A 17,159-nucleotide genomic window follows, 5' to 3' on the forward strand; every position below is an offset into this window, starting at 1 on the left:
TTGTTTATCAGGTGCTGATAACAAATTTATCTGTGGTCACATTACTCCACGGTCCGTTTTAGTATACTCTTATTATGCAAAGCCTCCAGAGAGGATAATACATCCAGCTGCTTAGGATAACCTGCACTAATGTTCATCTAAACACGTTTCTTTCAAAGATATATTGTGAAAGTCAATGTGAGTGAGGACCTAAAGGTTTCCAATTAAACCCCATCCCTGACTCTCACCGCCGCAGGTCCCAAAAGACAAGATGCTCTTTTTTTGATGAAGAGAAAGGTGCTCCCTCTCTTTGATTCGCTTCCCTCCCTCTCTCCCGCGTCCTATAAAGCCGCAACAGCTGATCTCGGGCATCAGAAAGAGCTGCAGCTCCACAGAGGAGACAAACGGAAGGAGAAAGGAGGGCAGAGAGAAAGGAGAGCAACCCGATAGTCTGCTCTAGTCTTCCAGCAATAAAAAAAAACAATAGTTTACAAGAAGATGAGATGCCATCTGAGAGGTTAAAATCCTGCGCAGGTTTTGAGACGTTTTTTGGACTCCACGGTTTTCTTTGAGAAACATTTTAATTCCTCCCTTTACCACTCCGAAAACAGTCCCAACTCGCTGCTTGCTATATTTTATTCATTTTGCTTTTTGAGAGACATATCACTTATTCATTTGCACGTATTTTGGATTTTCAGCTTGTGTTTCTTGCATCCAAATCCACTTTGTAAACGCCAAACTGCTGGTCTGCTGGAGCGGATCGGACAGCGGTGGCTGGCTGCGCAGAGGAGCTGTCCGGTGCTGAAACCTGCAGGACACAGGAACTGTTTGATGAGTAAGACGTTAGAAAACGACTATTTAACGTGAACTAACAGGAGAAACCGACAATTGTAATGGAGAAAACACCCAGGAAACGATTTATATTTCTATTCTAGATACATTAGAGCTCCACAGGTCTTCCAGATTCAATTTTTAACTATTACACGTATCTGCTACTGAAAACCAAGAGTACAGGATAAATACCTGGTTTGGGTTTTTTTAAGAGCATTTTTTTGACTGCATAGGAAGCCAAACTATTATAAAAAAAAAAATCCGCTTATTTCCATCACTGGGTTCAGACGTAGGTCTGGAAAAAGAAGACAAGCGTTTATTAATCGTATGAGTGCAGCAGCAGTGACTGTCCCACCATGCCTCGATCTTTCTTGGTGAAGAAAGTCAAACTGGATGACTTCTCGGCTGCTGAGCTGGAAAGCTCCTACAGTCACAGCCGAAGAGAGGAGCTCAGTCTACGATTCCATCACCATGACAAAGGTTAGTCACACACTTGAATATATAGAAACACGTCCACAGGGGTCATTTAGTGTTTTCATCCAACCATAAAAAAAGCTATAAGGGATTTATAGTGAGGAAGGAAAAACTGATGACAGGGTTGAACCTGCATCAAATAACAAAGATATACATGCTGCACGTCATCCAGTCAAAGGAATGCAAACTTTTCATATAAAATCAATATAATAAAGATCAGGAGAAGATGAGGACATATATTTAAGGATTATCAACGAGATAAAGCATGTTAACCTTGCTAAGGACAGAATTTTTAAAATATGACCTTAGAAAGACGTAATTGGAAAATGCTCCAGCTTTCCGTGATGATTTCCTGGAAATATTTTTAAATGTGCACAAAAAAATGCACACCTAACATCAGCAGACAGGAAAAAAAGTTGCATGCAAGCAAAACTAAGTGTATTCCAGGTGGTTGATCTTTGATGTGAATAATTTTCTAGGTCGCTGCACCAGCATCACATTAGTTTATCTGTAACATTCAGACTTCAGACCCCCCCGCCCCCGAAAAAAATAAATAAATATATAAATATCTGAAGGGTCAGGTTCAGGTCCAGCTCTTATGCAGAAATGTATAATGTAATTGTTCAAATAAGAATCAAATTCAGATCCATGTATTAGTTTGGTCCTAACTGATAAGGTATTGAAAATGATTTAATGCAATTGACTGACCTGCTTTAAATGGATACATATTCCCCACTGATCAGTATAATCTGTATTAGAATGTGTGTGTTGCATTGAGGATTTAACTTGACCATGGATCATTCGATCAATTCAGTTTATGTGAACATTATTGGTATCTATTTTATGTAAATGAACTGGGGCTTTTTTCTTGCAAAGTGAATTGAAATCCCAGCTCTTGTGAACTGGCTTATCTAAGCAAGCTCAGCCAACTGCATATAGTTAAGACTTTGCAGCAATTCCTTCTTGTGAGCAATTTTGCAACATTTGAGAGAAGTAATGGCCTTTAAAAAATACACATTTAGAAATTTTCTACATTTAAATGTTTTTCCTATAAGAAAGTGCCTCATTGTCTACAGAAGCATAAGCAATAAATGCCTACTTGAGTGCTTAAAATTTTACAGGACGAAAGAAAAAATATGCAAATTCTGAAGAGGTGATACCAACACGTTGTTCTTTTTTCATCCGTAAATGTAATCAATAAGCCCCTAAAAAAGCAGTTTAGTTTGAAATTGTTTGAGGATAGTACAAGTCTATTTGGAAAGTCTCATCTGCTTATATAAATACAAAAAAGAAGCTAAACAGGTTGTAAGATTTCATCACTAATGACCTTTCTACAGAACACCATATAAAAAATGAACTAAAAACTAAAACAACTTTAAAACAAAAACCTACTTCTGTCTGAGGTCCCGCTGTAATCATAGACTCCTCTGATCTGTAGGGTAAATTAAGGAGGATATCTTCAGTTTATCTAACCTATACAGGAACAATACAAGATGCAGGAACAATGCAAGAAAGCATAAATATTTATGTCAAACAATCTTGTAGTTAATAGCTGTGGGGAAATCCTGACTTTCTGTTACCTTGAATGTTCCTTAAATCAATGTCACCCAGTAACTGGAAGTTTTTCCCCAAATTTCAGTTTTTGTTATTCCCATCTATAATTACACACACAATTCTGACATGTGCAATGCAGTGATTGAACTGGCACAATGTAATCATATTAATGCTAGTTGTAGCAAAAGTAAAGTATAAGCAATTATTAGATTAAGTTAATCCTATGCATATACTGTACTGCAACAGCAGAATGCTGAAAATAAAAAAAAGAAAATTAAACATTCATATAAAAAAGAAGGCTCATTGTTAATTCCTAATTAATAGAGCTTAAAATGGAAAACAAATATTTTTCCAAACACAGAAAACTGTTTATGATTTCTTTGCTTGATTTCAAGTTGACAGATTTATGAACTAAGATGTTAGATAAATTCTAATTATGGACAATAATATAAATTCTTAGCTAACATCCAACATATAAGAAGTAGTTAAAAAAGGCATTGTGATACACAGAAATTACTTGGACCATCTTTTGTGCTGGAGCCCTCTGCTGATTTATTATGTCAGTGAGCAGGCAGCTGTTTTCAGCACACAAGGTCTGATAAGCAGCACCATATGTCAAACTGAGAACGGATTGGCCAGATAGAAAGAAAACACTAGTGAATGAACAAATGAGTCTGCACTGGGATGAAAATAACAGCTAATCAGTTAAAGGGTAGTATTATGCATTAGTTTTGTGCTTGTCAGCTCCTTTCTGCCCTCTAGTGGGCAAATCACAGCAGTTTGAAAGGGCTGACAGGGTTTTGTTCCACCACCAGCATGTAATTGTGCTCGTGCTGCCTGGTTAGGTTCACATTGTAGCAAGGTCAAACCTAAGAAGAAGACATGCCATTTGCTCAGATGGCAAACCAGAAAGCACAAACTTGCAGCAGTGGCAGCAACAACAGAACCTGTGTGGCCAGCATGTAAAAACTGTGGAAATGATCCACTGTTATAAATATAACAAGAGTTTGAGTGAAACAACTGCAGCTTGTTGCGCTTATACAAGCACACACTGGCATTGCTGTGTTTCTGTCAACTCGGCACATTTCCCAGCCAGCTTGCACAGCTGAGTGCACAGCATCACACTCAAACACATATGCACACACACACACACACACCGTGACCTACAAGTGTCCAAAGCACACAAGTGTGCATCAGTCGCTGTTGGTTTGAATCAAAAATTCAACCGTGGTTTGCAGCTTTCTCTCTTTTCTCCTTTTCCCACTCTTCTTTCTCATTCAAAGTCATTGCATTTCAAACATACATGTGATATTAAATGCTTATCTTTGCCTGGGAATTTAATCTTTAATAAGCATTTTAAACAGCTTTCAGCAAATGTACTAACATAAATGCAGAGCAGAGACACATGAAGATAAAGAATTAGAGCCAGACCTCTGACACTGGGGGAGAAAAAGGACCAGTTAATTTTTTTTGTCTAAAATAATATATAAGCTATATTTACAATGATTGTTAAAACATGACACTGGGTCATGCAAACCCAAAATCTGACATTCAATGAAGTCTGTCAAGTGACTACCACAATATCCGGTTGGTTTGCCATTACCATGCGGTCTGTCTGTATCTGGAAGTCCCACAGGATCTTGGCTCGGTCATCTCTATCATCTCTGGAGGTGTTTCCCACTTTGACCTTGGGGTTTTCAGCCCATATTCTGCACAGATATTCCTGTACACTATTCAAGCCACTTGGTTATGGTGCTCCATGTAAGCTTTCCCTTCTAGCATCACACACACTGCAGTTATTTGCTGGATTGTCTCAGGGGCGTCTTTGCACCTGTGGTCTTGTCTGGTCTGGTAGCACACTACTATATGCCTTAATATGGTTAGCAAGAATTACTTTTTAAGAATTAGCCTTTTAATATTAGTTTATGAACTTCAATATGCTAATGTTAACATTTGTGTATTGAAAGAAATCTGAATATCCACCGGTTGATTCGCAACTACATTTAGAGGAAGTTTGTTAGGATAGCCAGCAGTCAGAATGTACAATAACTAGCTAAGTGCAATTGCAGTGACCATTTTTGAAATTTGGCTCTACCCTCTCCTTTCTGGACTTATATGCTGTGTACATGGTGTAAGTCCATCTGTCTGGTTAGGTCTGTTGTATTTTTTGCCTAAGCTATAGGAACAGGACAATGTAAAAAAAAAAAAAAAGGAGAAGAAAAAAATCAGACTTTAGGCCAATCTCCCTTTAGTGGAGCTACTGAAATGTTACAAGTTCAAGGCTGTGGTTGTGCAGGGAAGATCAGGAGCTTTTCTTAGACTAAATACCTGATCAAATAAAGCTCAAAAGCTATTTTTAATACTTTATAAAACAGGAAACAGTGACACACATACACACACGCATACACACAAAATGCTGTAAGAGTGCAGTAATAGAATATTTATGAATCACGATTTTCCGCCTTTCTACCACACCTCGCCACTCTTCTCTATTGTCCTGCTCTCTCTCTTTTTAAAAATCTGTCTTAATTAAATTTTAAACGTTAAATTAGAATCAGAGCAGAGTACAACCCTGTCATAAAAAAACACCACGACTTCTTTCTTTCTCTCTCTCTCTTTTTCTCTCTTTTATTTCTTATTATCGATCAACATTTGAGCTTTTCTCAGAACTGCATCATGAAATTATATTACCAGCAACAGTATCTCCTCTGCTGTCTGTGTCTTAATGCCCACAGAGTGCTAATTGAAATGGAGAGCTATTGATCGGTAGATCCACAGGAGTTGTGGCTGTGGGTTATTAGCTACCAGTCTCTTTTTGCGTCTGTTGGAGTTCAGCCTGTTGAGCAGCCAATAATAGAAATAATGAAGCAGCCAACATCAAAACTCACTAAGAAATCATTGATCTGATTTGTCAGGAGCTGGGCAGAAAAATGCTGGGCTAGGCCCGAGAAATCTGTGAATCTCGAGGCAGATTTGCTTACAGTTTAGCTTGGGAGGGAGATTGTCAGTCTTAGTGTGCGCACTGAGCACTAGACCTCCCATCTGCTGTAATAGAGATGGTCTATGTTACAACAGCCAAAGTTCTGACAGCCCCAGGGTGTGACGGTGTGTGGCGATGGACTTGTCAGGAAAGGTGCAGCTGATGAGGAGCAAGTGTGCTCACTGAACCTTCTACAGAGAAATGAAAGTTCCTACTCACTACTGTAGACATTTTTTTTTTCATAAAAGCAGTTTACTCTCTTTATACATACCTCATGGTTTTCTTTCTAGTTTCCACCTAAAAGGAAGGCACAAAAGAAGACAAAATACGTTCTAAAAGCAAAACTCTGTGTTGATAATCTTATCCTACAGTTGATCCTCAACTGGCAACAGAATCACCAGGTCTTGAAAGTCTCTGTGCAGAACCGTAGTCTAGGTAGCTTCTTCCAGGACTTAGAAGATCCAGGTTAAGTTGGCCTACCAAACAGGAACTTTGAACCACTTTAACATTTACATCCCAAACAATGCCTTTAGCATCTGGCCTAACACTCACAACCTGTCCTAGTTTGAATTGACCCCTCATTGCGTTTTGCTCAAATAACCAAACAAAAGCTCTGAATGCAATGTTTCATTGCGAGTTGTGCCACTTGCTTTTTATATAATAACTTAGCCAGCTGGCTCCAAGATCTCCAGAACTTGTTAACTTGTTTCTGCTTCTCTCTAAGTCCTTTGTAGAAATAGCTTGCAAAGTCAAATGTATTGATTCTTTTCACTACATGTTCCACTCTCTGAAGCTATGAATTCTGCCACCACAGACTAGTAATCCTGTTTTTGGTTCTCAGTACACAACCAAACAGTTTATGCTTCAAACTTTCTACTTTTTGACCTCTAGAGACAGCTACACAGACCTTTTTTGCATTCTACCAATGCTTTGAGCTGCTGTAGATACATCTTTAGGTGACTAAATTCATGGAAACGTAGGAACTCTGGTCCTGCTGGCCTTACACTGAAGCATAATCAAGTTATTTTCGCCCAGCTCCTCGTGAGATGATGTCTGCCATGTTGAGCAATCTGAAGTTTTCCAATCCTGTTGGAAAAGAAAGTTTAAAACCCATAGTTCTCATGTTGGATAGGTCCAAGAATTGTTTGGCTGTCAAGCAAATAATACCATTGCTTTATCTTGACCTGACAGTGCTGCTCATAGACTTTTTAAAGCAACTAGCGAAAACCTCATTACAAAGCTCTGCATGTCCTTTCCGATCTATGGGTCAGTTTTGCATTTGACTCCATTATTCGAATTGTTATTAGGTTGCAGTAGGTCCTTCGAAGGTATAGGTCTGCCCCATGAGTTCTCACTACCATCTAAGCAGGTGACTGGAACAGGTTCAGTTGTAACACCTGGAGTAGTAAAAGCTCCTGAAAACGTGATTTTACCTAGTCGGACACAATCTTAAAATAGATCTGCTGCCTCTCAGCAGAGTTGCAGGCATGGCAAGAACTCACTTATCCTCGATTATGTTGTTCTTTGGTTGTGCTTCTTGGAATGCTCTTCAAACAAGAATAACTCCGCTTTGCTTCTCTGGTGTTGCTAGTCCCATTGGATCATATAACCCAGCAACTTTACTCAATACTTCACGTCCAGTCCATTAATCTGGTGTCTGTGTTCTTAATTCTTCAGGCATCAAATGTGTACCAAGTTTAATTTTTTCTTGTGCTTGGAGATGTTGATTCTCACCATGACCTGCAACTTGTCTTCATCTATGATTTGCCAAGGACAAGAGCCTTGTATTCCTCTTTGCGGATTTGGTAGGACAAACATTTTTGTGTTGTATGCCGACAGTAAAATCTCAATGCTTTTGCGGCTCTGTTTTCATCACCACTGAGGAAAATACTAACTTGCTTGGCTCCATTGCTTCCTTACACATTACATGTGTAATAATATATCCCTGATTACATAGTCTTGCAATTTTTAATATAGAGAAATACAAAAGTGCCTTGTTTACTAACAAATACAGTAAAAATACTGTAAAACAGAAATAAATTGTAAAAAAACAAAAAAACACAGTAAATAAATAAGAAATGCTTTTTATGTAACCACAGAAAGCTACTGGCATAGAAATTCATACCAACTACAGATCATTTCCTTACTACTCAGTGAAGGTACAGCTTGTATTTGTGGTCTTTTGTATTTCTTTATTTCTCAAATGCTATTTAAAAAACATAAACAATCAAATGACCTGAAGTTGCACATATTTCAAGTAAAAAACAGATTCAGAACAGGTTCCCGTTGTGATCTGCATGCGAGAAAAGGAAAAACGCTGGATAAGATGGTTTGCGGTATTTTTTCTCGAAAACACAACATATTACTGAAATAATCAATCAAAAATAGTTTTCCGCTGCACATATTTTAACTGTGATGATTTTGGATCAATCCTTGCACAATGACTGATCTCGTCTTTTGTTTCCTCAGGTTACGTCAGTGATTATCTAAGTCCTAATCCTTATGATGAAGTTGTTGGAAGTGAGTCATCAGTCATCTCTAAAGTGCCCTCTCCGAGTCACTCATCAATCATCTATGGCCACATTAACAACACCTATTCAGGTATTCATGGTGACATCCATGGGGACTCAGACCAGCCGGACAGTCCGAGGTCTGAGGTCTCATCTTCAGCAGGCGGGTACATTAACGGAGATGCAGCTGTGAGTGAAGGATACACAGTAGATGCATTCTTCATCATGGATGGACGATCGAGAAGGAAGGTTGCAACAAACCCTAGAGGAGCCTCTCAAAGGCACACATGCAGTGAGTGCGGCAAAACCTACGCCACGTCCTCCAACCTAAGCCGACACAAGCAGACACACAGAAGCATTGATAGCAAGATGGCCAAAAAGTGCCCCACATGTGGAAAAGTGTATGTCTCCATGCCCGCCATGGCCATGCACTTGCTCACCCATGATCTCAAGCACAAATGCGACGTATGCGGAAAAGCTTTCAGCCGACCGTGGCTGTTACAGGGTCACATGCGTTCGCACACTGGAGAGAAGCCGTTCGGATGTGCACACTGTGGGAAAGCTTTTGCTGATCGTTCAAACCTGCGCGCCCACATGCAGACTCATTCAGCCTTTAAGCATTACAAGTGCAAGCGGTGCAACAAGACGTTTGCACTCAAGAGTTACCTGAACAAGCACTATGAGTCTGCATGCTTTAAGGGGGCTTTTTCCCCGATGAGCTCACTGAGTGAATAAGGAATTCAGAAAGCACATCTAGAATTTATTTACTTAACTTACATCTGATTTCTTCTGCTTTACCCCAAATGATGAACCGGAGTACAACAAAGAAGGAGTTTTTTTCTCTTATTTCAAACCCCCCAGTTATTCTTATTTCATGGTTTATTGAAAAGTTTGAAAGAACTTCAAATGATTTATTTCACAATGAGGTTCTGTTGAGTAAACAGAGCACAGCACATCTAGGGCTTCATATTTTGAAGAAACCTAGATGTATTTATGTCCATATCAATCCACGTCAATTTTTTCTAGCCATGATGAAATAACACAAAAGCACAATTGCTCCTCCATGTCTTTGTCTTTCTTAAGAGTTTATATGATCAAGCACAGAAACCAATCTCTTGCAGAGTTTCATCAAAACAAATTATTTTCAGCTTTTCTTTGATACAAAGCTGAGGATGCTTCTTGTATCTTATTTTTAGTGAGGCTGACTCTGACTGACTTTCAAGAAAATACATGCAATTCAGAAGAAAATATAGATTCAGCTTTTTAAAAGGAAATATTATAAACAGGTACATCTCAGTTTAATAGAAGTGAAACTCATATAGTAGAATGGTCCCTTTCTAATTGTTTAGAGGACAATCATTGGTATCCAGAGTATGCTACAGAAAGAGGCCCGCTGTTCACAGAAAGTTTTATCCGGACATATTGGCAGAAAACTGAATGGATGGAAAAAGGGCAGCCTTTGCAAAGTCATTAATTATTCTTTACTTTCAGAGCCAACTCAAACAGATTTAATCATGACAATATGAACTAAAGTGAACACTTGAAATCCACCATATCATTTCATTCTATTATTCAAATAGTTATTCCAGCCACTGCCAAGTATCTAGGCACGCAGACACCTTCTACCCATGTACTACCATAATAGGATGTCAGCAGTGTGGTAAGCCCAGTCTTGAAATTTCCTCACAATAAAACAGCAGCGTAATTCAAGCCATGATGTAAAGCACACAATTACTGGACTATAGAGCAGTGTTCACTGTAGTTGTGGATTTTGTCTCTTTGTGTGTCAATCAATGGACTAGTCTGAGTTTGGTATTTTTCTCAGCCCCAGGAACTATTAATGCTTGAGCATTTCATGACATTTTGGACAATTTATTACCACTATCTTTATAACAAAGGATCAGAAAATAAATCCTGTAATTATATAGATGTTGAATGTTTGATATGGAATAACTTGGTAAGCCTGACTGAAATCTTAAAGGAAATCTGTTCAATATAACTTTCCCTTCTCCAACACCAGTAGCTACTGTAAACCCATAAACTCCTGAAGGTATGGTCAAATTTTCTGGTAAACACTGGGAAACCTTACTAACAGAAGCTGTTTAACTGTGAAAAGTTGGTTAAGAAAAGGTTGAGGAGCAAAACAAAAAAAACAAAACAAAAACAAACAGTTTGTTTAACTCTTTGTGATGAATCAATATTATATATGAGTTTCACTTTCCAAACTGGATGACCAGAAGCAATTACTTTTGAATTTCCATGATTTTTTTCCCCAATTTATTCAGATCCACTTGTAATACTCTACACTATTTTTATACCACACCTTCATCTGTAATAATCCTTAAACTATGATAAACAGTAAAAAAACACTCCTAAGGTTAATTTATTTATTTGTACGGCATTTTGTTGACCTTGATTTGAGGCTGACTTTCTAGTTAAATACGATCAGCACCCAATAAGCCATCAGTGTACTCGAAAACAAAGTCTTCTTTTGGATTACATTAATGTTAAGATTATTTAATTATTTAGGCATAATTTTTTCAAAAGAAATGTAGGCATTAAAAATGTCTGTTGTTCCCTTAATAAGGTTAAACCTTTTCCACTTTCTAACATGATGAATTTAGAGCAACTCAGTTTTAGTCTTGTGTGTTTATGTGTGCCTATTTATTTATTTGATTGCTTATTTATGTATTTATTGATCCGTTCATTCATATATTTTGTATTATTTTGCACTTTATTACAGTATTTTTGCCTTTGTTACAAATATGCCAAAGCATTTGACACTTTTTAAACTCTGGCTACCTTTTTATGTTTGCCACTTTAAGTATACAAAACCTTTGCATGCAAAAAGAATTAAAGAAACTATGCTGATTTCAAGATTTTTTTAATCTATATTTTGCCAAACTTAGATAACAGGCAAATTAAAAATATGATCTGTCATGGGCAATATTCCTTCACATCCAACAAAGCAATAATGCATGATGTTTAAAGAAGCGTTAGTCATAACTGCTTATAATTTTATTTTCTTTTTTTAGCATTTAACCACTTGTATTCTACAATGTTGCAAGAAATGACATTTCAGGGAGTTAGCAAAAAGGTATTGAATAATTGATGGGTTGGGATGAGAGCTCTAAATTTACAGGAACTGTGCGTCTGTTGTGATTCCTGGGAGAACTTTCTGAACTTATTTTGGATTGCAAACTGTTTAATATTTACAGTAAGACCGGAGTGAATATACCATTTTTAAAATATTTAATCTCTGATACAAAGCCTGCTCTCCAGAATGAAATCCAAGTATCGTTAACTTATCGATGACATCTGTGTTATTATAAGATTTTAAGCACTACTAGGATTCACACACATGAATCAGCTCCTTTATTTGGAGAGCTCTGGGTTGGGCGGATCATTTTGTACATGGTTTATGCACTGCCTGCCTTGTATTATTAATCTAAGATATTGTAGAAAGTAGAAGGTAGATCTCTGGTGCTGAAACATAAATTAAACTTTTCCATGTGTTATCAGGTTTATTATCCCAAGTGTTAATATGTTTTTTATTGGGATTTTTTATTATAGAACAACATAAAGCAGCATGTAGAGAGCTTCATACGTGGGAATTTTTGAAAAACATCTTTGATTTGGGCTCAGTGTATTTTACAACCACCTTTTGCTCACATAAAAATTATAAAAAAAAAAAACATTTGCGTCTTTCTGACCTACAATTGCATATTAAATTCAGTCATTCTGGACTCAGAGAAATGAAGAGCCTTTTTTAAGTTTGGCAATCGATATCAGATTTATTTTGGCTGGTCAATTATTTAGCCATTGTAACTTGGACCTTAATCTAAGTTATTCCATTGCTCTATATCTGAGGTGGAGTGGTGTTGGGTCAGGGTTGGTAGGTTGAGGGCAAAGTTGTACTTTCAGGAAGTGGAACTTTATCTGACTTTTAATCTTGTGCACCTTTTTAACAAGTTCACTGAAATGATTTCCCTGTTTTGTTTTTAGCTTCATCCATCTTCCAAATTGAACAAGCTTAATTTTTCCTGCCTCAGAAATAGTGGGATTTCATTAAGGACATGCTGTGAAGTATCTGTCATAGCAGTTACAGTAACCTATAGGCTGAAAAAGCACAATTTCATCTCATCTGACAAAATTTGAGTTTTTAAATATTTTGCTTTCAACACTCTTCAATAATGTGCAGATGAGCAGAGTGATACTGATCCTCCTCCGGTGCTCTCACTTGAGATGCGAATATCCACCATTACCTTGAGCCACATGGCTGCTTATTATACCTCCTCAGGTTGATCTGCTTATGTACAGTAGCTGACCATGTCATTGTAGGTCTGTTGATGTACTACCTCTTTCTTTTTTGATCTTGATAAAGCTGCTTGGTCAATAATGTTTTCTAACAATCTCCGAGATCGATTTCACACTGCTAGATTCAAGGCAGCTAACGAGGCAACATTTGACTCTGTGATATTTTATTTTGGTTAAGACGTATCAGAATTAAGAAGGCTGAATACAAATGCATGCCACACTTATCAGATTTTGATTTGTAAAACTATGGTAAAACCAAGGGCGGCACAGTGAAACATTTTTTAGCACTGTTGCTTTGCAACAAAAAGTTCCTGGTTTCACGTCCTGGCCTGAAGTCTTTCTGCATGGAGTTTGCATGTTCTCCTTGTGCATGCATAGGTTCTCTCTGGGTATTCCAGATTCCTCCCACAGTCCAAAACAACATGACTGTTAAATTAATTGGCATCTCTGAATTGCCCTTAGGTGTGAACCTGCAAAGGACTGGTAACCTGTTACAGTTACTGTTACTGTACTCTGCCTTTTGCCCATTGACTACTGGAGATAGGCACCAGCCAACCTTGACCCAGGTGGATGAGCAACAGAAGTTGGATGATTGTTAAAACCATGTGAAATGTCTTCCATTTTATCTTCCAATTACACACAATTTAATATTTTTCCTATTACATGAAATCCCAATAGAAAATATTGAAGTTTGCAGTGGACAAAATGTCAACAGGTTCAAGTGTTGAAAACACCTTTGAAAGGCACTGTATTTACAAAAACTGCATTTAACTTTAAGATTTTAGATCAGTCTTTGTAACTTTTAGACAGTAACATGCTGTTTTCAGTTTACTAAAGGGCCTCGCTGTTTAACAGAACCACAGAAAGGTTACATATGGTCAATATTTCAGCACCAGAGAGCATCTGAACACTTAGACTCTACTATGGATTACTGTAGCCTAATATAGCCACAAGGTAGTTAAACTATTCTTATATAAAAGCACTTCCTCTTACAAATTATATCTCACAACTCTTTTTGAGTCAGAAATAGTAGCACATTGAAAACTTTTAGATTCAGGTAGAAAACAAGCCTTTTATGTAGAATGAATAACCTCCTTCTCCATTTTTTATTGTGATGAAGAAAATGCTAAAAGAACCTACTGAAAACACAGAGGATGTACTGTCCTTCAAGTAAACGTTAAACAAAAAAGTGACACTTCCAGTATGCGGAATGCTGTGCCATTTTTGGAAATACTTCTAAAAGCTTCGACTCGACACATTTTTTTAAGAGCAAACAAGAATGCATCTATTTTGCAGCTAAAGGCCTTGTACATATGAACTTATGTGACTTTGGAGTCGGACTATTTCTACAGATCTGTACAGTTAGGATGATGATGAAGATGATGATGACTATTTTTACTGAAGCTTCCAGTTATGAGTTCTTCCGCCGAGGTTTGTTTAGACCTCCAAATGAGTTTGTGATTATGTAAAGCACAATAAAAACACGCAAAAATTGGTTTCACTTCCTAAATAAAGGCTACTTTAAAGCAGTGGAGTGTGAGGTGTTTTCATACCGAGTTGTGTGTCATCCCTAATTCTCTTGCATTTAAAGTTAACCCCTCTGGTTTTCGAGAAGGAAAACAGATCTGGGAGCTTAGGCACCAAGAAAGGGAAGTTGACTTATTTTCCGGGGAGCAATGTATGTTGATGTTATGTTTGAATCGTTGTTCTGCAAAATGAGAACTAAATCTCTATACGAAGAGCGTTCTCAGACTGCGTTTTGATATCTTTCAATATTCAGAGCTATGAGCGCTACTGTTTCACCTCACAATCCATCACATCCATCCATGACCTTATCTGTCCTCACATTTACAACACTACACAGACCTCGTTAACGGGTAGCTGGGGATACATCAGGAGGGCATTAAAATCATTGTGCTGCAGTGTGCAGATTTTCAGTTTTTGGGTTAGCGTCTTGAGTCATCTTCACCGCTGCCTCTCAATCACACCGATCTTTATTCCTTGCTGTCATCTGTACTTTCAAGATGGCAAACTATTACGGTTCGAAAATAGGGGATTAGCCTTATGTATAAACAAAAATAAACATTTTTGCTAATGAAAAATCTGTATATGAATGTTCGTGGGTAATAGTACACCAATAATAATTATGTAAATGTGGTCATAGATTTCAGGCAGTAAAAAGGTCCCTTTAATATAATTAGCCTGCAATTACGAGAAAATATTTAAAAAGATTTTTTCCAGATTATAGCTTTGGGGAGCTCTACTAGAGTCAAAATCCCAGTTTTGAGTGTGTCTGGGTGCGTAGGTTTTTACATTCAGGTCTCTTCTTGAGAAAGTGCTATAGGAAATACTTCCTCTGTGGTAATATGTGTAGTGTAAACGCCCACACTGTACATGCTTCTTTGCTAAATTATTTAGGAAATATATTTAGTATTTTATTTACCAGAGTTATAAGCAATTTATTTCAGTTAACATTTCAGATAAATCTAGGCATTGGTTATGATTTAAAGACAAGTGGCGGTGTATGGTTTTAAAATATAAGTGTTTTAATCACTTGAGTTTTGAATACTGTTATTCGATATCTTCCTACTGATTGGTTTTCTCTGCTCACATACAGAAATAGTCAAGATGTCTAGGCACATTATGATATGTATAAAACATTTCCTAAAGGATTAAAAGAACAGACAGTCTATAGGTAAAATAAAGAGTAGCTACCAGCGCATCTGACCTAAAGAAATCAATATTCACATTAACTAAATTAAATTATTTAGCTCATGTGTAAGATTCTTATATGTTACTTTTGTTTTGGGTTAAAGAAAGAAAATTACGTGCATCCGCTTTCCTACTTTATTCACATCGATACAGATATAAAAATAAATATGAATACATTTAAATATGTACAAAAAATATCAACCATCCTTATAATAGGAAGCAGAATGTAAAGCTGTTGTAACAGCAGAAACAAAAGTAATAGTTGTAATATTTTCTGTTTTTGTATGGAATAGCAACCTCCACTATCTGCAATCTGTAGGCTGAATCTGAGCTGATAAAAATAAATAGATCTTATACTTATTTCTGACAGTTGAGAAAATTTTCCAACCTCAGAGATCTTCTGTCAATTCCAGCAATTCCCAAACACTTGGCTTGCTTTCAGCCATAGATTCCTTATACTTAATGGCTACCATCTGCCAGTACTTTAACTCAAAAGACAAATGATCTTCTATTAAAGGGTGATTGATTTTCTCCTATTGCTGCTAAAAGTATTGATTTTTGATGTGCTGCCCTGGTCCTTTAATGACACTAATTCTAATATTCAGTGGACCTGAAAAAAGGCTTTCCAGGAATAATAGCTACTATGTTTTTTGCAATGACTGAGTGTGTGTGTGTGTGTGTGTGTGTGTGTGTGTGTGTGTGTGTGTGTGTGTGTGTGTGTGTGTGTGTGTGTGTGTGCGTGCGGGGGTATGCGTCCACACATGTGTGTCTTTGTCTTGTAGGGATACTTGATAGACCAAATGGGATTTGTGTTTAAATCTTATTCCTATTATACAAGAGGAACAAGGGTAGGTCAACTGCATTAGGTTGGTTAAAGTGTAACTAAAATTTTTATCAAAGTAATGAGCAAAGAAATTTTCATAATTAACTAAAGAAAATGTATTGTGAAAAACAAATCAATCATTACTGAGCAGTGTGAAGGTTATGTGAAGTCACTCTCTTACTTTGGTGAAGCACAACATTACAGGAACTAACAGAAGGCTTGTTTCTGTAATTCCAAAAATTGTTTTTAAAAAAACAATACACTGGACTTTTTAAAAATTTGAAGACATTTCGCTTTCCATCCAGGAACCTTTTTCGATTCAAAATTCCTCTGTAATGTTTCCGTAATGCTTTTGCTTTTATTTTGAGGACCACCAAACTTTCTCTTTGAGGTCATCTCCCTGAGGTAAAGATGAATTGGTTCTCATGCAACAACATTTTCGTGTTTTTATCGTAACTTTCTCTTACATTTTCTCCCACTGTGGGCTTCTGCAAGTCACCACATCAGATTCAACAACGTCGTAAATGATCCTCATGAAGGCTCTTATACAGGCTTGTCTCTACCGCCTCCTTGACTGTAGGTCACAGTCGTACTAGTCCCTGATTGGATTTCATGATGCAAATGTAAATAAAGGTTCAGATTTTTTTTCTCTCCTATGAATTTCGCTTTGCTTACCCTGCAGGTGCAACAGTGATCTAATTTAGCTGAATTCGCCAAAAACGTGCCATTTAGTATGTTTTCAGACTCTCCATGAAGTCATCTTAATCATGTTGTTACTTTATTCAGGTGTGCTGAACCAAGGACACACCTAAAAGTTGCAGGATACCAGCCCACCGGATCTTCTTTTAAACCTGTCTGTTCTTCGTATGGATCATGATGCTTTCTGATCATGGCTTGTCTCATAATTTTATACATCTTTTGGTGCCAAGTCAAGGAGGAATCTTTTCTTTAACGGTCTCAAAAATTTGTTTTTTTTACA

The 17,159-nt window shown here is 37.3% G+C and overlaps 1 protein-coding gene across 1 annotated transcript; it reads left to right on the top strand.

Annotated features, from left to right (window-relative positions):
* Positions 1 to 345: 345 nt before the first annotated feature.
* LOC119779652 (transcriptional repressor scratch 1-like) lies at positions 346 to 10,496 on the top strand. The gene is made up of 2 exons (XM_038279381.1): positions 346 to 1,290; positions 8,288 to 10,496. The coding sequence occupies exons 1-2, from the start codon at positions 1,167 to 1,169 to the stop codon at positions 9,061 to 9,063; spliced, it is 900 nt and encodes a 299-aa protein (XP_038135309.1). The 5' UTR covers positions 346 to 1,166; the 3' UTR covers positions 9,064 to 10,496.
* The last annotated feature ends 6,663 nt before the right edge of the window (positions 10,497 to 17,159 follow it).

Source organism: Cyprinodon tularosa, unplaced genomic scaffold, assembly GCF_016077235.1.
Source record: "Cyprinodon tularosa strain WSP-4 unplaced genomic scaffold, ASM1607723v1 ctg15, whole genome shotgun sequence".
In the NCBI taxonomy this organism is placed as follows: domain Eukaryota; kingdom Metazoa; phylum Chordata; class Actinopteri; order Cyprinodontiformes; family Cyprinodontidae; genus Cyprinodon; species Cyprinodon tularosa.